The 26,328-nt window shown below is 43.1% G+C and overlaps 3 protein-coding genes across 3 annotated transcripts in view; all 3 read left to right on the top strand.

Moving 5' to 3' along the window:
- Window positions 1–26,050, top strand: part of LOC134845513 (protein POLR1D-like) — a 34,845-nt gene extending 8,795 nt beyond the window's left edge. Inside the window, exons 2-4 of the mRNA XM_063862437.1 lie at window positions 17,157–17,256; window positions 25,475–25,549; window positions 25,785–26,050. Coding sequence (XP_063718507.1) covers window positions 17,168–17,256; window positions 25,475–25,549; window positions 25,785–25,968 — 348 coding nt within the window. The 5' untranslated portion in view covers window positions 17,157–17,167 and the 3' untranslated portion in view covers window positions 25,969–26,050. The remainder of the gene's footprint in view (window positions 1–17,156; window positions 17,257–25,474; window positions 25,550–25,784) is intronic.
- LOC134845512 (ubiquitin-fold modifier-conjugating enzyme 1-like) lies at window positions 16,394–17,062 on the top strand. Its single transcript, XM_063862436.1, has one exon. The coding sequence runs from the start codon at window positions 16,431–16,433 to the stop codon at window positions 16,920–16,922; it is 492 nt and encodes a 163-aa protein (XP_063718506.1). The 5' UTR covers window positions 16,394–16,430; the 3' UTR covers window positions 16,923–17,062.
- On the top strand, window positions 19,659–20,913 carry LOC134845511 (probable splicing factor YJU2B). The gene has a single exon (XM_063862435.1). It carries the CDS (start codon window positions 19,772–19,774, stop codon window positions 20,861–20,863), a length of 1,092 nt encoding a protein of 363 aa, XP_063718505.1. The 5' UTR covers window positions 19,659–19,771; the 3' UTR covers window positions 20,864–20,913.
- Window positions 26,051–26,328: the final 278 nt, after the last annotated feature.

Raw genomic sequence — 26,328 nt, 5'->3', positions numbered from 1 at the left:
ACAAGCATGTACAGCCATACTGAGCAACTTGGAAGGAACGGCATTAAAATGCGTGGTCGCAAAGAAGGAGGAAGAACGCGACACCGCGGACAAGATCTTCGAGATATTGCTGAATCGATTCGGGTCAGGCATGAAGGGTCACCAAGCGATGATGCGATTTGAAAAGAGAAGGCAGAGGGACGACGAGTCAATAGATCGGTTCCTAGATGACCTCGAGAGCTTGAGAAGGAGGAGTGACCCAGAGGAGTCGACAAATAGACGGAACTTTAGCATTGCCTCGAAGTTCATCGATGGGGTGAAAAGTGATGACTTAAGGACAATGTTAGCAACATACTACACATTGTCGAAGGACAGCGCACCCACCCCAGAAGAAATGAGACAGAAATCAAGAGAATACATGCTGATGAAACCTAAGAAGTACTCATATTCTGAAAACAGGAACACGCAAGGGGGAGGCCAACCCCAGAGGTCATCATGGTACAAACCTAGAGATGATATGGACAAGCGCAGATCATGCGCGAACTGCGGGTCAGCGGATCATCATGTGGCTGACTGCACAACGTACAAACAAGGCATGAAGAGCCTAGGTTATGCACCGGATGAAGAGGATATGAGCCAGATGAAGGAACACGAGTACTATAATGGCTTAATCATCAAGATAGGCGCCAGATGCTTCTTCTGTAACCAGGAGGGGCACTTCAGGATGGATTGTCCCTTGTTCTGGGAAGCGGTCAAGGACCAGAATCACCCCAAACATAAGTTGGCATTAGCGGCGGTGCAGAATCAACGGAACAGGCAAAACGAGTTTGAATCTAGGAACTTAGGAGCACCAAACACCGAATTGCCGACGAAGACAGTGAAAGCTGTAACACATGTTAGCGGTGCGTTAGAGTCCGCGGCCGGGAGCTCTCTAGAGATAAATTATGAGAAAGCGGCGACGGAAGCAATTGCCAAAGTGAAACAAGATCTGGCTGCGAAAGAAATAGAGCAACGACTGAAGTTGGAGATCGAAAGACAGAATTTTAACGAAGCATTAACCGGATCGAACTCAGTACCAGAGGCTAGAACGGGCTCAACAAAGGACGGGAATTGTAACACCGTGAAAATGGTGACAGGTAAACCTTTTGGAATATCGAAAATCGGAGCAAGAATAATGTCGATAATCACAGTGGGCGGTCACGAAGTAACCAGAAACTTGAGCGAGCCAAGCGACCAGACGATAATGCACATTGACGTGTATGCAGACTACTTGAGTGGAATAAGTCCACAAACGACTTCTAGAGCGCTCAGAGCATTACTCACGAGAGGGGGCAGCAAGTCGGTACGTGTTGATAATAGGTACACTGAAGCTTATGGTCCACACGAGGTGATGCTGAATATAGATGGAATCAACATCTATACCAAGACGATGATAACATGCGACGAAGACCTAATTGGACAAATCTATGTAGGGAAAGAAGAGTTGAAAGTAAGATCGATCGGACACTGTGCCATGCTTGAAGAAGATGCAATGCACATCGGGACGGAAGCAGACGTGACAGGGCACGTGCTAGACATAAATGGCAAAAAGACTCAGTTGCGTGGATTACTTGACACGGGAGCAGTCTTGAGCGTCATACCAATCGAAACATGGGAAAAGATGGGCTTTGACAAAGGTGACTTGATAGACTCGAGAATACGGCTGTCAGCTGCAAACAAAGGGGCCCTACGGGTGCTGGGCAGGACGCCGATAATAGCCCTCAATTTGGGGGAACGTAACCTGTGGATGAGCTTCATCGTGGTAGAAAACCTAGATGAATCTGACCAATTCATTTTGGGCAGAGACTTCATCAGGAATTTCGACGTAACGATAGATCTAAATAATGCGATGTTCAGGATACGGAACCCGGATAGGAGGTACGCAATCAAACCGGTAAATTTAATAATGGCAAATGAGAACAAAGCACCGGTATTCTTGAGTAGGAGAGTGAGGTTAAAAGCTAATGAAGCGGCAATCGTAAGCTTGAGGATGAAAAATTATAATGAACTAAGTGACAACAAGCAAGTGTGTATAGTTCCAAATCCTAATAGTCAAAGCGCTGCTGTTTTAGGAAGATCATTTTCGATAACGAAGAGCGGCCTCTGCGTCAGTGTCTTGTTGAATACCCTTGATATACCGATCACGATACAGAGAGGGAGGAAGCTGGGATATGCTTTACCGGTTAAAACTCGATATGAAACAATTGTAACAAAACTCGATATGAAACAAAACACTATGTAACATTCGTCTACTGCAGTCACACATGAGGCTTAAGAAAAATAGGCCCTATAACCACTGGCTCAAGGGTCAGAGACACCATCTCTTGTGTTTTTCTACCTCAAGAACGGTCGGAGCCAGTTCGGTTCGCTTGTGACATGAGACTACGACCCGTTACAGCTTAAAGGCTACTACTAAAATATCCCCCCACTCTAGAATTAGAAACGTCCCCATACTTAGGTCTCTAGATACCCAAAATACATGAACGCCGTTAAAAACCGGGTTGGAACAATCCGTTAAGTTGCTTTTTTTATTAGACAGTGGAACTTTGATCCATTTCAGATGGATCAACCTAAAACTCGCCTTACCTCAACATAACAATTAAAAAACACACTCTAGGAATTTAAATTTGTACTCACATAGTAGCACGCTCAAGAAGTGGAGAGGACCGTTCATGATTACGGAAGTACATCAACAAGGACGGTTTTATCGCTTGAGTACAGGGCGAGCAGCACATTACGAAAATCTGAAGCCTCACGTCCCGTCCCCGGAGGACTGGTGCCTACCAAAAGACATGGAAGGTCTTGAGTACCTGGTGGTGGAACCAGCGTGCGAAGTGAATGAGAAAGGCACTAGAGAGAAAAATGATGGTAATGAGAACTTGAGTTTGGACGACAACGAAAAGATAGAAGTGGAGTCGGATGCAGGTTCATTTGTAGAAGAAGACTGGAACGACCCAGAGCAAAACGAGGTACCGAAGTGGATGGAGCCGGATCGACCAACACCACCGGAAACCAGGACTGGCAATCGTAAACGAACAGGTATGAGGTACAATAGGTACGGGGATGACTTCTTGATCGATAAGATACAGCCAGACAAGTTGGGCGATGAACTACTAAGCGCAGGCGAACTGGAAGCCGAAGAGGAATGGCAGGTCATTGACGATGGTGGACATTATCCGCAGGATGATTACTCGACGCCAGAATTGGAGACGGATCTCGAGCAGAGTGAAATAGAAAGGAGGGAGAACACGAACTTGAGGATTCTAGAGTGGATGCGTGATGTCAAAGACGAGAGCCGCGAAGGACAAAGCATTCAGCAAATCGATGTATCAGCAGCAAATTACATGAAGACAGAGGACCCTCTTTTCGGATGGACAGCAACAGACAGACCACTGGACATCCCTAAGGACAATTCAGACCCGACTACATCGACGGGGACGTCGATAAATATTTTTGTCCGGGGAGTGGGGGTAGGACTTACCCACACCGAAAATTTGATGATAAAGAAGCTCAAGGAAGTGAGGGAAACAAGCGGATTGGAACTGGAGGAAGAAGAACCAGAGCCTACCATAGGAAGGAATTTCAAAACGAAATTCGAAATACCCAATGAATACTCAGAGAACATCATGATAATGGATAGCGACTTCATCCTGTCAAACAGGACCAGCGCGATCTGCATCACGGCGGACATGAGTTTCAAATCAAGATTGGAGGCTGACTTCAAAAGAGAGTACCAGAACGTAGAGTTTCTGTTCAGACAGAGGCCAGGACTGGGAGGCATGGCAGCGCTTCCACCGTCAGTGGCACAAGTCCCGGGCAAATACCTCTGCTTCCTAGTAACGAGAGTCAACGACAGAAACACAATTGATCCCGAACACGTGATATTGGCACTGACAAGACTACGTGACTTCATGATTGAAAGAGGAATAGTGGAGGTCTCGATGCCGGTGTACGACCCAAACAGGGGCAAACTGAGCTCGAGGGAATTGTATGCTATCTTACATGTGGTCTTTGCAGAAACAGAGATAATGGTGCATCTTCACAAGAAGTAATACTTGAGCATCGCCTGAGTCGGGTACATGGAGGTATCAGGTCGGGTGTGAGGGAGGAGTCTTGAGTTAGGTACTGGGGTGCGGCGCAGGTAAAGGGATCTTAAGATGTGATTGGCATGACAATTGAATTTTAAAAGAAAGAATTGATGGTGCTAAAACACAAAATGAATCTGCATGTTCTTAAGGGAAATCCAATCGAATTGCTTTAAGTGATATGAGAAGGATAAGATTTTAACCATATGGGTAGAAGGGGGGTCTCTAGGTTAGGAACGTGACATGCTAAGTTTTAATGAGCTTTCTGTTTTCAGATCAAGTTTGAAAAACAAAGTTGAAAATCCAACTACACTCAAGCGAGAAACAGAAAGAGAGAATCTTGATTGAACACGCGATAATCCGAATCTACAGCAAGTACTTGCAAGAGAACATTTCTAGAGAATTCTTGAATTGGGTAATACTTGAGTTGGTAAGGTAATTCTTGAGTTGGTAAGGTAATTCTTGAGCTGGTTAACATCTACCTACATACATCCCGAAGTTACAAAGAATGACAGACCGATTCTGGAACTCCGTGCCCGCGGCCCTGAGGAAGCCCACTCTTGATGAGCTGTACAGGCGCCTGAGGGACTTGGACTATACCCAAATAGACGAGAGAATGGCGGTGATGCTGAATGCCATCCTCCAGTTGGAGGACCAGGGCGAGTGCAGGGAGTCTGCAACGGAGGCTGTCTTGATGATCGGCTACACCACCGAGGGAATATCGAACCAAGAACAGACCAGATGGTTGTCTTGGAATGTGGATGGAGGAGTAAGGGGTTTTGACTTGGCAAGGAATCCTGGCTTGAATAACAATACCGAATATGGCGCAGGGGAATTCCCACTACCGACTAGGCCAACAGTAAGGTCCACCAGCCAGAGCTCGAGTAGGGTGCCATCGATGTCACGAATGCAACAGACGACCGAGGCATATCCGGATCTAGGTGTTCTAAAGAAAGAGCTCGAGAAGACGCAGAAGGAAAGGAATAAGGCGAACCTCGATCGGGATCAGGCAAATCTGGATCGGGAGAAGGTTCAGCTGGAAAGGGACCAGGCGGTCAATGAGCGAGACCAGGCTCTGAGGTTGCTTGAGATACAAAAAGCTGAGCATCAACAGGAGTTAAGGGTGCGGGAGAACGCCGCAAATCGTGATCAACTGAGGTCGGAATTAGACAGAATAGAACAACGACAACGCGAGCTTGATGCACAGAAGGGAGCCAGGCCGAAGGAGCGAGTGGTCACCAGCTCGAGGCCAGAGTCACGTATGGAGGTGGATGAGGCCTCCAGAGCAAGAGCACGGTTCAACCTTGACCGCGAGGCCCGTGAACACATGAGTGAAGGGTTGGAAGTTTGGATACCGAATGACGCAACGTCTTCCTTGCGTAGCCTAGAGATGCAACCCATACGCCCACTGATGGATGTGGAGCTGCCGGGATATACCCCAACCTCGACCTCGAGTGACGGTCAGGTGAGCGGCGGCTCATCGCGTCTGAGAGAACTGGGCGAGAGATTGCGACAAAAGAGTCGTGAGAGTTCGGCAAGACCGGAGCTTCCCCCGACGTGGAGGGAGCAGCCGGTTAGGAGTGTCGTGATCTTGAGTTATAAGAAGAATACAGAGGGGAGGTACCACAGGCACAATCGGCTGGACTGGAGTACGGAGCAGAAAGCTAGGAGAGACTGCTTTCATGATGCGGCCTGGGTGCAATACATGGCGCCACCCCGGGTACCAGAAGGTGCGGTTCATCTAATCGTAGGGGACAGCCTGGTGCGGGTGTTGACCCGGATCCGATCGCACTGGCAGACGGGAATCTTGAGTTTCGCTGGAGCTGCCACGCCACAGATGTTAGCAACGCTTGACATGCTGGGGATGACCAAAGTATACACGGTGACCCTGATGATCGGGACCAACGATGTATCAAGGGGTGAAGCGAGGAAAATAACAAGGCTGCACGATAAGGTGAGCTGCCTTCTTGAGGAACTGAGGATTCAGATGGACCCCATCCTGTTGACGATATGTACTGTCCCCTACAATATGATGTTTGATCAGCACGCCTTGGAGATGAACGAGAAGGTGCGGAATCTAAACAAGGGGATAAGAGACATCCACCGGAAGAGTGTGCTCCCTGTCAGACTGTTGGACGTGGCAGAGCGCATGGAGGAAGAGGGATTCCCTGAAGACACCTCCAGTGATGGAATCCATTTTGATAGACCGAGGGGAGCAGAGTGGCTAAACGACGTCTTCCAAGAACACATAAATGCGCTGGAGGCGGATCTGCTAGAGACAGCCCAATTCACTTTAGGACCACCTCCGAACCCACCATTCCAGGCCTCAAGGGCCTTGTCTGGTCGCTTGGGACCGAGAGTTGACACTAGAGACAGTTCAAGGAGCAGCCAGACCAGATTGCAGAGTGCCACGCCAATGGAGTCTGAGGAGGTGACGTCATCAACACCTCCAAGCTCGGCGATATCCTCAGTGGTAGTGGCAGAGAGCAAACGGGAAAATAAGTCTCTGGAGACCGCTCGCTTGAGATATCCTGAGAAGGTGAAAGAACTGGATCTAGAGAGTTTGGAATGCAGGCAAGAATTGGCGGAAACCCTGGGGATCGAACGAGTATCACACGAGGATTTGAATAGGCATCATTGCGTGGACTGGTTGAAAGCTCATGAGGCGCACTTCTCGAGAGCGAAGTTGATGGAGACCACAGACCTGACGGGAATTCCCACAAAAACGATCATGGGACCCATTAACTACAGACCTCTCAAGCTGCTGGGGAGTCCGGGACTTATAGCAGAACCTCCCAAGCACCGAACTAGCATCGCCAGGATCAGGTTGGCAACCCCGGCACAGTTGAAGATGGTAGACAAGCTACTCAATCCGGGAGGAACGGGATTGCCAGATGCCGCTTACGAAGGCTCGAAATTGGCGGAAGATCCCAGGTACGGGAAGCCCTGTGGGAGTACCCAGCTGGCCAAAACCCTGGCAGTGTATGATAGAGCAGACCCAGCTGCTGCGAGAGTAGTCATTGTGGCGGGATCAGACTTCGAAGGAACGTCTCCCAAGTTGTTCTGGCCGGAGACTTTGATATACTCTTTGCCAGGAGCTGAATTGAATCAGATGTTAACTCTGGTAGTGGCAATAAAGTCGGAGATGCCCTGTGAACCTGAACTGCTATTGTTTGCAGGGATGAATGATCACCTGCACGCGATGGGACTTCTTGAGCAACTAAAGGGCGATGAAATTCCGACATCGAGGAAGATATGGGAAGCCATTCAAGCGTTGTTTGCGGCGATGAATGAAGTGCAAGAGAATGTTGTCTCGAGATTCGGGTCCAAGACGAAGGTGGTGTTTACCACATCCCCTGGATACGCGAATATGCCACCCGCCCTACAGTTCGTGTACGCGGTCTTGATCCTGATAGCAGAAGGGAGTGAATGGCGGATTCTAATGGCAGCCCCCAATCGGGAGTTGGAGCCATCGAACCTGAGGCTTCGCAAGTCAGAATTGGCGGCGGCATGGGCGGATATATCTCATGCACTGAGGGGCTTTTATGGACTAGCCGACATCCTGATCGTATTAGACGAGGTGCTCTTGCTAGAGATATCGAACTTTGCCAGGCAGCTCAAGTTCAGCCCAGTCATCGGGGACGATCACCCGGCGATAAGCAAATTAACGGCCAGCCTGTGGTTTCGGAGTATGGATGTGAAGATCACGAACTCCACCAGCAAGTCTAGAGGTCCCAGTAACGAGAGAAGAAATGTGGCCGAGACGGAAAAGCAATTAGGATCGTTGAATTATCGTTTGACTCAAGAGAATGGCTGGTGGCCATTTTTGACACCAAGGCTGGAGAACGCCACGAATAAGACAAGGGAGGAAGCACCACTCCTCGTGAAGCAAGTCTGGAGTTTCCTAGAGAAGCAACTGGAGCTGGCCGAAGTAAGAGACATGACGGTGGCTAGATTTGTCTCGGCCGCCAATGAAGTGACGATCGCAGGGTTCTGGAGAGAGCACGCCAAAGGCGAATTGAAGACTCGGAGGGATTACGAGATTCTCAAGTTCTTGAGTCCTTGCTGGGAGAAGGAATTCTTGGCAGGAATATTCGGTACCACGGCGACTATCTTTGGAGCCTTCGTGCAGGAGATACTGGGCATGCCCATCAGCCTGCTCTTGGCCCTGTATTTGGTCTACCCCAGATACTTGTTCAACATGGGTCCAGCATACATGTTTAGTCGGGGAGTGGAGACACTTCGATTTGATGGGTACCTGGCACTAGTGCTCTTGACCCATGGGAATTGGTGTCGTTTCATCGATTAATGGAATATGGAGAGCCTCTGTCTATGGGGAGAGTCCACACGAGCATTGAAACCAGCTCCTACAAGTGTGCCGCAGGATTGAAGACGTTGCTAGTGCAATACCTCATGATGCAAAATCGGCACATGACGGGTGAAGATGAGAATCCAACTTCGAGAGAAGAATGGAAGAAGACGAACAGAGGGATGCCTCTGCTGACGGACCTATGCCTGGCAATGAGGTCGGACCCAATGGGGATAATCCGGGGCCTAGAGGAGGTGGTGACCTGCATTTATGGTCCAGCAGTGACGTACGCGTTCCCAGACCCCCTGGTGACAACGTATCGTCACTCTGTAACGCACTTGAGCCTTGTCAGTATACTGGATGGGACGGCGTTGAATTGGTGTCAGCAGGAGGTGCTCAGAGGGCGAATGAGCAACACGGTACTCTTTGGAAAGGTGAAAGATGCCGAGCTGATAGTGTACAACTTCAGGGGGCAAATGCAATGTAGAATGGGAGGCAAGCGAGAGGGTCCCATTGAAATGTATCCCAAATTCTGGAACTTGAACCCATTGACGACGGACGGACGAGAAATCTTGAGAATTCCTGCCTGGAAGGAGTGCTTCGCACTGGTGAAGAGGGAGCTGGAGACCATAATGGAGAAAGAAATCCTCCCGGCCACCATGCCTGAGTTCCCAATAGTTAGGAGGATGACCTTAGGAATGAATAGTCCCTTGGTAGTTCCCTCCATAATGGCGAGGATGACGACGGAGGAAATGCAGAAGGATTTCACTGATGGCTGGGACCCCCTGTTCATTGGCTACACGGCGGCGGTCTACTTCCATACCAGCGAGATGAAGGTAAATTCGTGGACGACGCAAGCGAAAAAGAGTAGAGGTTCGCAGCCCCCAGGGTATGAGGTGCGGAAGGTCTTGAGAACTCTTGAGAAGGAGGTACTTGAGAACATGTTACCCATATGGGATGATGGCAGGATGATCGTGATGGAGGGGCACGTCGCACTGGTGGACGACATGAAATTTGCCACGAGAAAATATAAGGCGCCCTATGGCTTGGAACAGGTGGAAATAAGACAGGAAGGAACAGAACTAGATGCAGCAGGTCAACTGCATGTAGCACTGACGGAATACAAAAAGCTGGATCCTACGACACCATCACCACTGTCCGTGGACACACCTGGAGACAAGAGGAGCGGACCCGTCGAGGACCGATTTAAGAAAATTCTCGAGAGAAGGAGACATGAGTCAGAAGAAGAGAGTATGGATGAAACTCTCAGTGAAGCCGGTGAAGACATGGAAGTGGGGAATACGCCTGAACCAGGGCCATCAGGGGAGGAGCTCACCACTCAAGAGCTGTTGAAAGATTTGAGCGAGGAGAATTGGGCAGATACTGCCACACCACCCCTGATTCCGTCTCCCCGGAAGGATCTGGAATTGCCATTGGCAGGTGAGACCTTCAATATGGGGATGTTACTCTTGAGCTCGGAGGAAAGGGAGAAGAACACGTTCGAAGGGAACAGGGACATATTCTTGGGATCTCTCGAGGATGACGCTTGGCAGGAATTCCTGAAGGAATTCAATCGAGAAGTGGGCAGCGAGACGACGCTGGACAAGTTCAAGAAGGAACTGTGGGACGCAGTAGTGAGATTCGGGGAACCGCTCCTGATAGGAACGGGCCTGGATGAGAAAGCAAGAAAAGAGCTGCTGAACAAGCTAGTGGAGCTGAGGAACGCACGATCGAAGACTAGAAAAGAGAAATGTGAGGACAGCTCTACTCTGAAACAAAAAACTGTGGATAAAATGGTTGATGATATAAAAAGGGATAAGGTTGGGACTAGTAATATGATTAAAAGTACTAATATCCTTAAGGCTCGAGCAGGGGGAGGCAAGAGTTGGAAGGAGTGGATGGAGAGGTCGAATCAATGATGATAGCCACAACACCCTCGAGCAGAGATGTGAAGACTCGCAAGAGGAAGAGAGAAGTGGAAGGATGGGGTAGTCCTTCAGTGGATGCTGTTTCGGAAGGAAACTTGAGAGAGACGGCGCCCATCGTTTTGGCTCGATGCAAGACGGCGGCATACAAGAACAGCTCGGAGCTCAGGAAACCACTTGAAGTAGAAAAGGAAATAGAGGTTTCCGCCAGTTCGACGTCAGAAGAAGACTTCAAGCCTCAGAAGATAAACGTGAAGAGAGGTTCAACGAACGGACAGGTAGGGGAAGTGGAGATCGGCAAAGAATGGATCTCGAAGGCACATCAGGACATGGGCAAACAAGTGACGAGTGATCCATTGGAGAGGAACAAGACGAGGAACACTTCCCGGACGTGGTGGGTGGCCCTCGAAACATTGAAGGAAATGGAGGACTGCTTGAAGAAGTTGGACAGTGGAATAGCTCGCAAGCGACGCAATTGGGCCACCCAGCAAAAAGCCGAGGTTAATAAGATAGAGACGGCAAGTCATCTGAAGAGGTCCTGGCAGAGTTTGTTGAAGGATCATTTTGAAGAGGCGATGAGGACATCCTCATCAGCACCGCCGCTAATGGCGAATCCCTTCGTTAGAACTGCGGGACAATTAATGTTCATCTGGAGTCTGGTGGGAATAGAGTTGGAGACATTGACCTCGTATGACAGGCTGAAGTTGGGAAGCAAGAAGCTAGAGGTGTATCAGGCACTGATGCAACACGTGGCCAGGGACAATTCAGGCTTGAGCCTGGCTAGAAGAAAAGATGCCACATGTTTCTTGAGATGGATAATGTCAATGATGTCTGATAGCACCATCCTGGCATGCCACCAGAGAGCAAGTGGAAGTAAAACCATGGAGAAAAGAGTCTCAACGATCATCTTGAACGTATATCAGAGTACAGGAATAGAGAAAGAAGATGGTTCCAGACTATCCTTAGAGAACCATCGAAAGCTGGACGAGGTACGGAGGTTCTCTAATAAGAAGTTCGAGGAAGAACATGATGTTCACCGTAACCTGGCCTCGTCAGAACAGTACTCGAGACTCAGTGAGAAGGGGGAATACCAATATGTGTCTGGAGTGATGGGAATAGCCTACAATCCCTTCTTAGACTCGGAAGCTGGAGGAGCCCACAGAAACCATGAGGTAGCGGAGCTACTGAAGTTTTGGACAGAAAGAATAATGGAAATAGACGCGGTGGAAAAAGAGGGGCCGAGCCTGGGCCTGATTCTTGAGAAAACACCAGAGGTGATAAGCATACCGCGCTCAAACAAGAGAGTTGAAGTGAACATGGGCGGTGAAAATGGCTTGTTAACCACGAACTTGGGAGTGATATGGAAGCTACTAAGACCCTCCCATGCGAGTCTAATCGAGGAAACCACCGAGCGAGTGAGGTTAGCACCAACGGAAGATGAAGATCTGGCGAAGTTGAGTGTGCTACATAAGCTAATCACGCCCCAGATGCAAGAGCCAAGCGAAAGGACGAGCGACCCCGGGTCAGCAAAGAAATTGGAGCCGGGTAGCTGTCTGGATTCGACGTGTGGGAACGGAGAGCACATCTGCGATGGACGGTCATGCGTCAGAATACTGTCGTTTCAAAAAGAAGACCTGGTCACTTGGTTCGAAGACATCACAGAAAGGGAGAAAAGTGAAGTGCAAATAATAGCGGAATGTTACGCGAGAACCACGGTGAATATAGCGACAGCTCTCGGATTCTTCTCGAGAATGTGTGGTCTGCAGGCACTGGAGAGACTGGAATCTGAACATCATTTAGTGACGGCGTTGAGCGTAGAATCATGGCCCGGGGTGTTGCAGGTGACTCAGAAACACATCCGGAGCTGGAAGGTTGGTCTTGAGGCGGAAATGGGATTTCCCATGAGCGAAGCTTATGGCTTGCCGTTGAACGCGAAATCGCTGATAGGGTCAATGATGGCCAACTTGTGCGGAAGTCACTACCCGCTACACATGGCGATGGTGGAAGTGTCCAGCCAGAGAATACTGGTGGACAAGGCCTTCTCAGTGCTCAAGTGCGTGAGGTTGGCTCGGATGTCGCATCACTCGCACAAGTTGTTGAGGAAAATCAAAGGGACAGTACCAAAAGAATTGAGAAATGACTTAAGCGAAATCTGGGGAGAAGATCTTCTGAAGTTGGAAAGAGAAAACACAAGCGATCACGAGAGACAAAACGTGATCGGGAAACCTGTGGGAAGTACTCCGAACCTGGAAGACAACGACACGATGCACGAGAAAATGATGGAGCTTGAGCCTCTCTTGGAAGCCTCAGGGGAGCGTAATCTCAGGAGCATTGAGATCTCTCATGGGGAATGCCCATGCCACTGTTTGGCACAAACGGTGTGGTATCCAGATCACAAGAACCTTTGCCTGGTGTGGGATGTGGAAGAGATTCCGTCGATCGGACTACCGGATCACCGGCAGAAGGTGACGCTCTTAGTAGTGAGTACGATGTTAGCTCTGAGATGGATAGAAGAGAATATAACGAAGTATCGGGAGGCGACGACGCCAACGGCTGAGTCAATATACGCGATAGACTACAGCAGGAGACTCGAGTTGTTTGAGACTGCGTGCAAAGTATTCGCCATACCGACGGAAGTCAGGCACGTATGGAGTCGCTTGAGGTACTTTCCATGGTTTCGGGCGACACTGACGTCTTGGTTGTACATGACAACGAAAGATCACATGAGAAAACATCAAAAAGAGTATCGACAGTTCCAGGCCGAGATTGGGCCGGAAGCTTTCAAGAGACCCCTACTAACCCATCGTAATGCGATCACGACAGGATGGAAAAGAGTGGGTAAGATGTCTAGAGACAATACCAAAGCGAGGGAGTCGATACTAGAGGAAGACCTGGCGAAGAACGTGAGCTTGAGCCTGCACAACTCCTTTTGCTTGAACCGAGAAGCTAGGGTGAAGGCACTACCCAACCAAGCAAAGAGGTTGCAGGAGCAGAGAGAATGGATGCGATCCTATGAACAGCTGAAGGCTTGGGAGGAGATTGTGATTAGTTCCGATGATGAAGAGGAACTGTTGAGACAGTTTGCCGCATCTAGCACTTCAGGATGTAGTACCTCTAAGGCGAAGAGTACGAGATGAATGGGCAAATCGGATGGATCTTGAGTCTTGAGAGGGAAGGGGGGCTTGAGCGTGGATCCGAGTGAAAGTTGGATTCACGAAAAAGAAATTTTAACAAAGCAAATATTGTTACTAATATACTATATTTATTATATAAATCGAAATGCTGCATGACAATTTCCTGATTGAATAGGACAAAAGAGATTTTAAAATGATTGGCTTGAAAAGCGAAAATTCAAGGGTGCAGGTGTATGCAGATTTTGGTTGCTGTTTAGCAATAGTGTGAAAATTTTAGATGGCTGTGAATTTTGGGGTGTAGATAAGCTTAAGTCTGCTGCAAACTTCTGTAAATGACCACTGGCACTGTATCTTGAGCAACACTCGGTTTTTCTGGGACTCACTGGCAGAAGACAGCGCGCGATGAGGACATCGATCTCGAGTCCGGGGAGTATGTGCCAGTCGGTCATATTTGGAAGTTTGACCTTGAGAGAAGCAAAAAACACTTGATTTTGGAGTGAAATTTAATTTTTCAAAATTTCGAATGGAACCTGTCATGCACGATTTTCTCGCGATAACTGAAAATCAGAAAAAAAAATCAGAACAATTTCAGAACGATTGAGTCACACACGCGGGAAAGTTGTAAGAAAAAGCAGTAGGAAATTGCTATTCGCAATTTCCATCACTATCATAATCGAGAGTAGAGCTGTCCCATCTGTGACAGAGACGAGAGCATTCCCACGAATTGGATTATAGCGACTGGAGTGTTATTCGGAACTGGACTAGAGTGAACCTTCGGTGGAAAGGTGGACAACTCAAGTGTCCTAATGGTTCACAAGAAAACTATTGTCTAGAGTATAAACTCGTTCTCATTGTTAAAACTATAAAACATTAGACTCATTTAGTTACGTTATTTAATTCTTGAGTTATCTACCGACTGGATTATTTCCCACTTCTTGAGCGTGCTACTATGTGAGTACAAATTTAAATTCCTAGAGTGTGTTTTATAATTGTTATGTTGAGGTAAGGCGAGTTTTAGGTTGATCCATCTGAAATGGATCAAAGTTCCACTGTCTAATAAAAAAAGCAACTTAACGGATTGTTCCAACCCGGTTTTTAACGGCGTTCATGTATTTTGGGTATCTAGAGACCTAAGTATGGGGACGTTTCTAATTCTAGAGTGGGGGATATTTTAGTAGTAGCCTTTAAGCTGTAACGGGTCGTAGTCTCATGTCACAAGCGAACCGAACTGGCTCCGACCGTTCTTGAGGTAGAAAAACACAAGAGATGGTGTCCCTGACCCTTGAGCCAGTGGTTATAGGGCCTATTTTTCTTAAGCCTCATGTGTGACTGCAGTAGACGAATGTTACATCTTAGCACCTCATCCTTGTCAAAACTAATCCAAATATCAATTAAATTCAAGTCAGGACATGACAGGATGCTAAAAGTTCATATGAGTCCATAAAAGTTTTCCGTCCCGAGACCCTTCCGGATTCTTGAATCCGGTGAATCAAGCTCCTTGATCTTGATTTCTTCCTAATCCGGAAGGCTGGTTTCTTACCCTTCACCGTTGTTTGCAACGGCCTTGCAACTATTGTAGCAGCACAATAGTTGCAACTCGGAACGCTCTCTGCACTCTGCTGCTGTTTTTCTTCAATTTCGACTTCTTCAATTTCGATAAAGTTGTTCTCGTCAGCGCAACTAACGTTGTTGTTCTCTTTTTTCACTCTTTTTTGTTAAAAATGGCCGTTTCAGCATTTCTCAGAAATGTGACGTCATCATTCGAATTTTTGAAATTTTAAAATACTAGAATATTCCAGCCTTCACCGTTTGGCTAAACGTTCCAATAACGCCCTTAGTTCTTAAAAACCACCAATCCGGAAGGCTTACTGCTAAAATTCCGAATTCTGCAGAGATTGCATTTTCCACATTCTGGTCGAATGTCACAAAAAATTGGACGGAGCCAATTTTTGACAGCGAAATTGCAGACTTGATTTTACGACTCGAACCAACGGACGTAAAAAGGTTCAACGCGTTCCAAGGTAGATTTGGCTCCCAATGGTTGAACGTCATCCCGTGCAAAAATTTAAGGTTAAAACTGTCGAACCAACAACTCAGAATTGCGATAAGACTTCGATTAGGATCAAAAATATGCGAACGGCATAAATGCGTGTGCGGAAAAGACGTTACCGAGGATGGTTGGCATGGTCTTTCTTGCCTCAAAAGTGCAGGGAGATTCTCTAGGCATTCAAACCTGAATGCCCTTATAAAGCAGAGTCTATCATCTACTCACATTTTTTAGAACCACGACACCTCTACAGGACCGATCAGAAGCGACCAGACGGTTTGACGCTCGTTCCATGGGCTGATGGTAAGCAGCTCTTGTGAGATGTAACGGTAGTAGACTCCTTAGCTCCTTTTAGGATTAATGCGGGGTCTGTTTGTAACCCTGGTACGGCTGCCGCTGAAGCGGAAGAGCGAAAAATTGACAAGTATAAAGATCTTGTAAATGATGGATATCTTTTTCAACCGCTAGCTTTTGAAATTCAGGGCGCGGCCGGCCACAACAGAAGTTTTTTTGAGCAATCTTTGTAAGAACCTAAGCATATGCACTGAGGAACCCAGAGCAGGCAGCTTTTTAAAACAGAGAATCTCCCTGGCAATACAGATTGCGAACGCCGCTTGCGTACTCGGAACAATAAATGACAAAATAACTTTTGAAGAAATTTTTTACTTGTAACAATTGTATATTATATTATCTCGTGTCGAGTTGCGTGTTCTTATTGAAGAAACGTAACCCGTATCGATTTTAATTGAAAAGGACCTAAACACTTGTCATCTTCTTTTATCATTATCACTTCCATATCTAAAAAAATTCCAAGGATTTTGACTGGAATACATGATGAAGGGACTCATGACTGTAACCTCGGTTACTATGATACTTTTGACCTTCTGATTACATTTGTTCCAGATACAAGTTATGGTCGATGACGCAACCAAATCACAATTAGCTCGTATTCCTTTGCTAACAGTAAAAGCTGGTCCCCGAGACTCGGAACAGTGGCCTGCTCGTCTTAAGGAAGAATACCAGTCTTTAATTCAGTACGTAAAAAATAGCAAAGAGGCAGATAACGATTGGTTCAGACTTGAGTCAAATAGAGAAGGTACTAAATGGTTCGGAAAATGTTGGGTGTACGACAATTTAGTGAAATATGAATTTGATATCGAGTTTGACATGCCTGTGGCATATCCATCAACAGCTCCTGAAATTGCAATTCCTGAACTTGATGGTAAAACGGCAAAAATGTACAGAGGTGGAAAAATTTGCTTAACGGATCACTTTAAACCATTATGGGCACGCAATGTTCCTAAATTCGGAATTGCTCATGCTATGGCGCTTGGGTTAGCCCCATGGCTTGCTGTTGAAATTCCAGATCTGATTCAAAAAGGAGCTATTGTGTCTAAAAGCTAACTGGAAGAAGGATGTACTAAAATTATTTATTGATGTAAAATGGTGCGCTTTATTTGGTGAAGTCACAGGTCCCGCTGATGTATGTATTTTTTTTATAATGCGCTGTGTTACATCAAATTATTGAATATAATTCTGATTAATGTGTTTTTTGACAAGGAAATCAACCAGCCGTCATTAAATACTTTTGCTGTCATAGCGGTAGATACAACATTAATAAAAAATTCAGTTTTACAGGTTTTTAATCAATGGCTCAGAGTGAAAATCGAGCGAAATTTTCAGAAGCTAAACCGAAGAAGATAGGAGGGGATACGGACATAGAAGATGAATTGACTAGGTAAAATGAAATCAGAAAATGTATTTATCGCAAGCATAACCCAGAAAAGTTGTGTGACTTACACTTGCTTAATAATTATTATTATCATTTTGCAGGTTGTGTTCATTTTTTTAATATGATTATGCTTTAAGCGGTATTAAATCGTATATAGACTTTTTTACGGGTTAACAATTAGCTTAACAGAATCATTGAATCACTTGATTGCTTGATTTTTAACAATTCAATTTAATTGGAATCTGCGACCCGTTTGATCTAGAGGCAAAGACTGCACCTGGTCTGATTATTGTCGGCCTATCTGTTTTGTCAGCTTAGTTAAATTTCGTAATAGTGGTTTTTCGACATTTTGCGGCTTAGTGGCTGTGTTACATTCGTTTTCTGCTAGCTAGAAATGATATGTTTGCGTGGTATCGCAAGTGGTGCGATGTGGTAAAAAACCAAGTGTGACAGACGGGTCCCAAATCACGGTATTTTGGGCAGAAAATATAGCAATTGAGTTAAACAATAGACGCCACGCGATCGTGTGGTCGATGAACGCAGTTCAGATTCTTATAAAAGGCGTGATGACTTTTTTTCAGGAAAAGTCTTAAAATGCTTTAATATTTTACAAGTGCAGTCATACATAATAATGAATTTATGAATGCTTTTAGGTATATATGCACTATTTGGAGTTTTCTTTTTCAACTGCTAAAACTTAGATAAGTTGCGCTGTCCAATTACGAAGATGTTAAGGTCACGAAAAACGTGAACGATTTCTAGTTTCAAAAGTAGAATTTATTATGAAGTTTTTCAAAAAACAAGTCAGTTATCTTTTGTTTTCTTGTGTTCGTTGACTCTTTTCCAACTGTCTATTGGCTAGGTTCAAACTTTCTCAAATGTAATTAACCTGACTCTGCGCTAACTTTTTTAATGCTTTATAGTTTGTGAAGTTGCTTAATAAAAGTCTACGGAGGGTAGTGTTACTGCTCATTTGCAAAAGTATCGCAAGCTTTTCAGATAATTGATATCGTTTACAATGCCCTACAACAAAAATAAAACTGTAAACTCGCACACCAAAGCTTTAGCTCAACAAAATACTCCAAATCAAAAATCTCCGGATATGTCTAAGATAAAGCAAATTAAACCAATAATGCGGGAGAATGAAGAATCCAAGTATGCTAGCATCATTAAGTCAGTGTTGAGTTGTCCTGCGTGTCAGAAAACGCTTGCTGGTCCTCTGACTTTAAACTGCGGGCACATGATGTGCGGAGATTGCTTTAATGGATCTCAAGAACCAGCTGCTTCTGAGTTGAAGTGTCCCGATTGTGGTGACAAACATGATCTGAAATCATCGAAGCCTCTCCATGTAGATGCAGTTTTTCAGTTGCTTCAAAAACTGGATTTGAAAGAAGCGAAAAATCAGATTTCAAGACATTGTGTTAAACATGAAGAGCTGCGAGATAACAGAACAGAAAAGAAAGAATTGGAACGAAGCTGTCGAAATAGTAACTGGAAGTTGAACTATGACAGTCCGGAGTTCGTTAACATGGTTAGTCGACTTGATTCGGACAACATGCCATATGCCAATGAGTTAGTGTTGAAATCTGACGTGTTCAAATGGAAAAACGGGTTCCAAGTCGAAAGTGATGTTTGTTTCTCGGAAGGCTTGAGATGGGCTGTAGTTGTTACACCCTGTCGAGATGATGGAGATGGTAGTTTGCCGAAGCCGCTCAATTTTAATCTTGGGTTGATATGCAAAGGATGGGCGGATAAAACGAGTACTAAACCTCTTACGAGAGCAAAATTAAATGTTTGGCTTACAATTAACAACTTGAATGACTGTCAACTTACGTACAACAGTGGGCCTAGAAGTGTGAAGTTTGATAACCTATCGGATGCGCGAAAACGGAGTCAAAATGTTGTGTGTAATGTGATGCAAATGAATAAATTGAAGGATGTAAAAAACGGATGGATTGAGGGTGGTGTTTTGACAATAGTGGGTAGATTCAAAGTGCCAAAGAAGATGATAAAACTGAATTTAGCGCAGATGCAACAGTTAGGATTGAATGTTGTGGTGCCTCAACAGAATCAAGATGCGACAACAAAACAGAGTTGTGGAGGCGAAAGCTCGGAACATCGAAAGGAAAGCACGTCTTAAACATTTTGATAAGCTGAAAAGATACAGAAACGTAATTTGGGGCTTATTTCATTGTTAGAATGAAACTGAAAGATTGAAAGATAAATTTAAAGTCTTGATGAAACATCAAGAACTTAGAATTAAAGAAATTTTTGAAATTAGCACTAATTTGAATTTGTTTTAGATTGTTTGTCGTAAGTTAGATGAACTTAAAGTAACCTAAAATTTAGACTATCTGTTATTTTTGCTTTAAACTGGAAGATAATGGAATATAAAACACAACTTTCCAGTATTAGCACAATTAAGGCGATATCAAATATACATGCTTCTACCAGAAACATTTCAGATAAATGCACAATCTTGCTATCGTTGTCCTAATTTGAAATCTTCCTTTAAATCAAAATGGGTGAACGAAAAGGCCAGCAGAAATACTACCCTCCAGACTGGAGACCAGAACATGGGTCCCTGGATAACTACTATGGAACCCACCCTCTCAGAGACCGGGCGAGAAAACTGGATCGCGGCATTCTCATCATCCGGTTTGAGATGCCATTCAACATCTGGTGCGATGGATGTAATAACCACATAGGCATGGGAGTCCGTTATAATGCCGAGAAAACAAAAGTGGGGATGTATTACTCGACGCCCATTTACAAGTTCAGCATGAAATGTGTTTATTGTCCGAGTATAATTCAAATCCAAACAGACCCAAAAAATTGCGATTACACCGTAATGTCGGGAGCCAGAAGAGTTAATAATCGCTGGAAAGCAGAAGACGCTGAACAGATTGAAGCTGTGGAATATAATGAAAAGCAGAGGCTCAGAAATGACGCCATGTTTAATCTAGATTACGGGCACAAAGACAAAACGAAGGCGGCCAAAGAAATTCCGACTCTAGCTGAGATTTACCATACACAAGATAGTAACTGGAAAGATGTCCACACCGCAAACTCAGTTCTAAGAAAGAAGTTTCGAGAAGAAAAGAAACAAATATTAGCCAATGAGAAAGCAGACGAAGAAATATCCGATAAACTAAATTTGAATTTTGATCTCGTACCAAAAACGGAATCAGATGAAATTGAAGCAAAGCAAACATTTCTCATCGAGAGCTCTTCCAAACTTTCAGTACCCACAGTTGCTAGCAAAAAACTGGGTGTTAAACTATCGGCCCAGTCTCAAAAACTGAGAGTCATTAAGCGTTCGTTGAATGTCAGTCTTTCGAAAAAGGTTAAGCTAATAAAAGATCCTTCAAGCGTTTTTCGCAGTGCTTCGTTGACTAATCTCGTTGCTATTAAGCCCAAGTCTAAATCCTCGATTAAAAAGACAGCAGCAAGTTCAATTAGCGATCTTCAAGAAACAAGCAGGAACGACGTACTCGGAGATACAAGAAGTTTGACAAATTCCGATACGAAGACAATTAATCAAAATAATAGCTCTTCATCCTTGCTTTCGCTCGCAGGAAATTATTCAGACTCAAATGAAGATCCAGATTAGAATAAAAAGTACTGTATAGCTTAATAAGTCAGGTTTATGGTTTTTTAAATTTGAATTAATGATCAAACAAATGTTTTTAAACTCGAAAGAAAGGGTTTTCAACTCGAGTAATTTTCAGTTGAGTGTGACAAAAAAAAAACAGTTTTTTTTTGTATTCGGCAAAAAAAATTCTGTTGAATCTTTGAAATTTGGCTTTATATTTCGGCAAGCTATTCTCTAAGTGTAAAAATCACGTTCGTTACTCATAGATCTCAGTTTTCAAACTCTCCAAAAAATTGGAAGCTTTCATTTTAAGACTTCATAAAAAGCTTTTGGTTATTACACTTGCGAAGCGAGTGTATTAGTATGAACCTTCTTTTTTTTCCCAACCTTAGTCGCAAAAATTGGTGCCAATTTTGGGACAACTGTACAGCTTTTTCATAGCATGTGCTTTGACATTCGAATAGTAATAGGTTAACACAGTTGATGCATTTTTATTTCATGAAATGAACCGAAAACTGATTTATTTCAAGCAACATAACAATAATGAAAACTCGAACAATATAACAATCATGAAAACTCGATTTCAGATATTTTCTAACTCAATATATCTCGAAATTTTTTGAAATGCATAATTTATACATAATGTGCCTTTCTGCTTTGCGATTTGTTACAAGCAAAGTTAGTGGGGATGCCTTTAGTTTGATATATTTCAATTTTATTACATGCAAAATTGAGTCTTTGTATTTGGTGCCACTTCTGCTGAATCGCATTGGCAACTTATTAGCATATGTAGCTTCTTTACCCGTGACTAGTGTTTGTGGGTTGTTAAGCTTGCGCGGCTGAGTAGATAGTGCGTGAGACTCAAAATCTCTTGATTGCAGTTGCTTGCAGATTCGAATCTTACACGTAGCCGAGTTTTTGCTAGCTCGAGGCTTGTTTCTACTTTTTCTTTTCTTATTTCACTAGAAAGAGCTGCTTTTTGATCGTGTTCTTGCAAGTTTTTGAGAAGCGCAGCTTCGCCTCTGTGTTTAACTTGTCGTCAAAAATTATGTGCGCATACTATACTGCTGGGTACTGTTTTGGCAAGTTGGTTGACTTTTCTTAAGATACCTTTCGTGCCAAAATATAATTGTTTCGTTGTTATAAGCTCAAAATCAAAAGGATTTTTCACCTGAATTATGGTTCATATCTTACGGGATTTAAAAACTGAGAATTGGACCAATTACCTGGCTGAGTTCTGCGTTCTCTACATCCTCCCTATGTAATGTTCATTGCTTGATGGCGAATTTCTTTGAGCACATTAAAATAATTGTTGCTCACTTCGAGTCAAACTTATTGGTCCTATTAATTTCCTAATAGACTCGATTTTGATCAATTGATATTCCTTGTTTGTATTTTAACTTTCGAAGAAAGTGAAGAAAAATTGATGCTTGCGATGAGTTAGCAAGTGCCAATAAAAGGTAACCAAAACACTTTTATAGGTCGAGTTAATTTTTTTCCTTCGTTTTTTTTAAGATAAATCGCTTAAAATTTGTTGACGCAGAAATTGATCTGTTTTGGTTTAGCTTTTGGTTCCCCTTTAAGAACAATTCAAATTCATCTAAGAAGGCGGAAGGCAGATTATGAGCTCTAATTTCAATAGCTAAAATGGCGCGTAAAAACGTGAACAACTTATATTTTCGAAATTTGATTTTAGTTTTCAGGTTACCAGCGGAATAAAAAGTTTACCTTTTGATCTAGTTGTCTCGAATTGGGTTAATTTTATTCAATCGAAAAGTTCTCATGAAGTTTGAAGCGGTTTAAGGGCATGTTTTTTAATTGAAATTTGAAAGTTGTATTTTCCTGGCTTTCGCTGACATTTTTCCAAATGTGTGTTGCCTACAATTTTTTTATTCAGTCATACTTAACTAAGCGCTGTAGACAAATTTTTTTAAAACAAACTGAATTATATCGTTGTTCTGAGCCGATATTTAAACAGCTTCTTTAAATCTATCATTAATTTTCACCTGTTCAGTTCTGGGCATTTAAAAAGTACTAATTCGGAATAGTGTAAGCGATATGTTGCGTTTTTAGAACACGTTTAAGCGGCGATTTTGAAAATTCCAAATTGGAATTGAGGCCAGACATTTAGTCCTAATAGTACAACATAAGACACTGGAAACATCCCTTCGTATTTTATATCGGGTATGGAGGGCTAAAAGGAAGACAACATTTAAAAATATTTTCTTTTTTGATGTTTTGTCGAATTTAGCTTTAAGGGGCCGTCGGAACTTTCAGGACTTGATCTACGAGCACTCTTGTGTGTTATATACTTTTTTCTAAATAGTTAAGATCACGAAGTCGAATATTCAAATTAAATAGTTTTGATGCTATTTACAGGTGAGCGGTTTTTAACTGTTTTTTTTTCAAGATAATTGTGTTTCGGCATTTTATTCGGAAAGTGTTTCGGAAAGCTTTGCTGCTCTGTCTTCACAGTTAGTTAGGCTTATAGAAAAAATTTATTTAAAATCGACTGATCATTTCATTGAAATAGCGTAAGCTCCGCTAGTAGTAACTGTTTTTTTTTAAATTTCTTGTGCCTAAGAACAAAATGTGCGTAAGACCAAAGCGATGCCGTCCATAAATAATCGAAAATGTTCCCCGTCAAAACCAATTGTTCGTTACTCGCTTCTGAATAAAAAAAGGTCGAATTGGTATTTATAAATGTCGATATGGATTTTTCAACCAAAATAGTTTCTGTAAGCTGCTTCCATTCAGCAAGGTTAAACAGCTTGAGCTAGTTGCGCTTGAAAGAAGATTTCGTTGCTGCTTAGGCTTGACTTTGCTCATGATGAATGGAAATGACTCTCAATCTGGGGTTGGGTTTTTCGTTAAAAACCAAATTTTGAAAATTTTTCCTCAATATCAGTTATTTTTTTGGTTTCCGTTAATTCAGTGATACTTCGACAATCTTTTTGGCTATTTTATGTAATTGCGATTCATTTTACGCTTTGGTGAAGTCACAAAAAAAAGCAAAACCGAAAACACATTTGGATTGAGTCTCTTTCGAACTCACTGTTTCATCTAAAAACAAGCCAATTCTTGTAGTATCGGGTCGCAATTTTTAGTTCAAGTTAAAAAATCAGTTTACTGAAAGCTGGGTTCGTACCAAACACCTGAATGTCGAGCATCTGCCATTACAGAAAATAACGAATTAATCGAGACGCGTGCCTTGGGAATGGTACTAAGCGCAATATCTTGACTCGTGCAATTTAATCCCAGGTTAATCGCTATTATGTCGGGTTCGGGATGCTAGATTGGGATTGGGACTAGAGGATGGCAAACTCTTAAAGTAAGGCATTTTTGTGCCAACGATTCAAAAAAAGTTGAACAAAGCCGAAGAAAGCGATCGGTTATAGGTTTAAGTGCGAACAAGTTCCTTTGTATTTTTTTTGGATCAAAATGATGTCGAGTAATAGAAATGGCTTGAGAAAGTAGTGATTGTAGTTATTGCAAGGTTAGAAAAAGAAGGGAATGAAATTGTACGGTTTTTAAGTTGGACACCAATAGACAGGAGTCGAAACATGTTGCTACACTTTTTTCTGCATCCTTTTTTTGTTTTTCTATGCTATTTTTCATTATACCACCAGTTTTGCAAATTACTTTCTTGTGTAAACTACAGACTGAATAATACTGAACGCAGTACTTCAGGGATTAGTTTGGTGAATTTGAATAGGTGTTATGGGAAAATAATGGTAGGTTTAATGAGAAAGAGTTTATTTATTTAAAAATAATTTTTGATTTCAATTATGAGGTCCGCGCAACACCACCAATTTTATTTGTTTTGTTGATTTTCGGAAAATTTTAATTATCAATATCCACTAAGTGTATGTGAGCGTGACAATGTGAAAACAATAGTTCAAAAATTGAAAGTGTGAAAGAACTTTATTTTCGGGTGGTTTTTATTTCTACGCAAAATTGGGTTCGAATGATAATTCACGTTAAATCCCTTTCAATCGCGCTTCTATTTTGATTTTTTTTGGGTCAACAGCTAGTTTAACAAAATCAGTTGTTATGGCCCTCGGAATAGCCAAATTTTTTATTTTCTTTAACATCCTTGTAGCTTCTTTAGCTTTTCTCGAAAACTAACCTCCCACAACTGAGGTTGTGGGTTCAATGGCGATAACAGGTAGTAGGAAGCTCCGCTGCATTAGCGGCCACTCATAATCATTATAACGAATTCAAAATATATGTAAATCGAGTTTTAGCTGGGCCCTAGGTGTCTTTCATCGCTCATATGCAAACTTTGGTTCACCTAGTTTTTTTCAACATATCATTTTTTTTCAACTTATTCTTTTTTATGATTGTGTTTATAGCAACAAGTGCGAAGCTCCGCTTCGCCTACCTGCAAAAATTCCAACAAAGTTTTATTGGTTTCGAATAAAACTTGTGTGGATTTTTTTGCTTCGACTAATTTGAAGCAAATAGTGAAACATTGGGCCGCTCTTGATTTCAATATTTCTTCGAAGAACTTTCTTCTATTATAAATAGTATTTTCTGCGTTATTTAGGATGTTCAGAAATAGTTTTTAGAGCCTACTCGACTAACAGAAGAAACACGCTAAAGCACTTATCTTTTTTATTTGTTCAGAAGAGCCGTTGAAGAAATAGGGAAAGAGACAAAAAGAGCCAAGATGCGATACGAGTCCATGGGATCGATGGCGTGGTAAGTCGTAACTGAGCTCTTCGTGGTTGTCTGATCTGAATTCTGGTCGGTGAAGAAGCTCATCAAATTTTAGGCAAGATTGTTAATGGTTGTAAAAATCTTTTTTATCTTGTTTATGCATTCAATTTTGAAAATAATTAATTCGACATTTAATTTTTTGAGAAGAATATTCCTACACAAATAAATTATAACGAAGTATAACTAGTCAATTTTGTCAGTTATTTTTCTCGTTAAGGAAGAAAAGTCCAGTGCAGCCCATCAACAAACGTTTTCTCCGGAATATGATTCAATCCTCTTCATCTACCTCCACGCATAACAATACACGCGGAGAAAGATCGACGAAAGCGAATTTAGAAAAACAGGAGTTTCAGAAAACAACAGGAAAAGTTACAAAGCGATCAAAAACTACAACTTCGTGATACGATTTTTATTTTGTTTTGTGCCCTCTTTTTACAATCATTTTTAAAATTGAGTTTGATCTGTTTCGTGAATTGAAATATCTCTGGTTAGTTTTAATTTTAAATTTAAGTTGCAGATAACTGAAGTTGTGGTTAGATTTTCCATTGATAATGTTGTTGCAGAACGATTGTTTAATGATTGAGTATCGCAATTCGTAGTTTTTTCACCGCTAAAATATGGCTAGATTGATGTGTACTTTTAGAGTGGTTTTTTTTTATTTTTACCAGTCCACTTGTTTTTGTGGCGAGTATATATTGATCTTTGATTTTCAATCAAAGTTAGCCAATAATTTTTGCTGGGCATCTTCATTGTTTGGTCAA

This window comes from Symsagittifera roscoffensis, chromosome 5 (genome assembly GCF_963678635.1).
Source record: "Symsagittifera roscoffensis chromosome 5, txSymRosc1.1, whole genome shotgun sequence".
Taxonomy (NCBI): domain Eukaryota; kingdom Metazoa; phylum Xenacoelomorpha; order Acoela; family Convolutidae; genus Symsagittifera; species Symsagittifera roscoffensis.
The sequence above is the reverse complement of the archived record's forward strand: the minus strand, read 5'-3'. Positions and strand labels throughout refer to the sequence as shown.

Coding starts and splice junctions, on each gene's coding strand:
- LOC134845511 (XM_063862435.1), top strand. CDS start 19,772: ATGGGTGAACGAAAAGGCCAGCAGAAATACTACCCTCCAGACTGGAGA.
- LOC134845512 (XM_063862436.1), top strand. CDS start 16,431: ATGGTCGATGACGCAACCAAATCACAATTAGCTCGTATTCCTTTGCTA.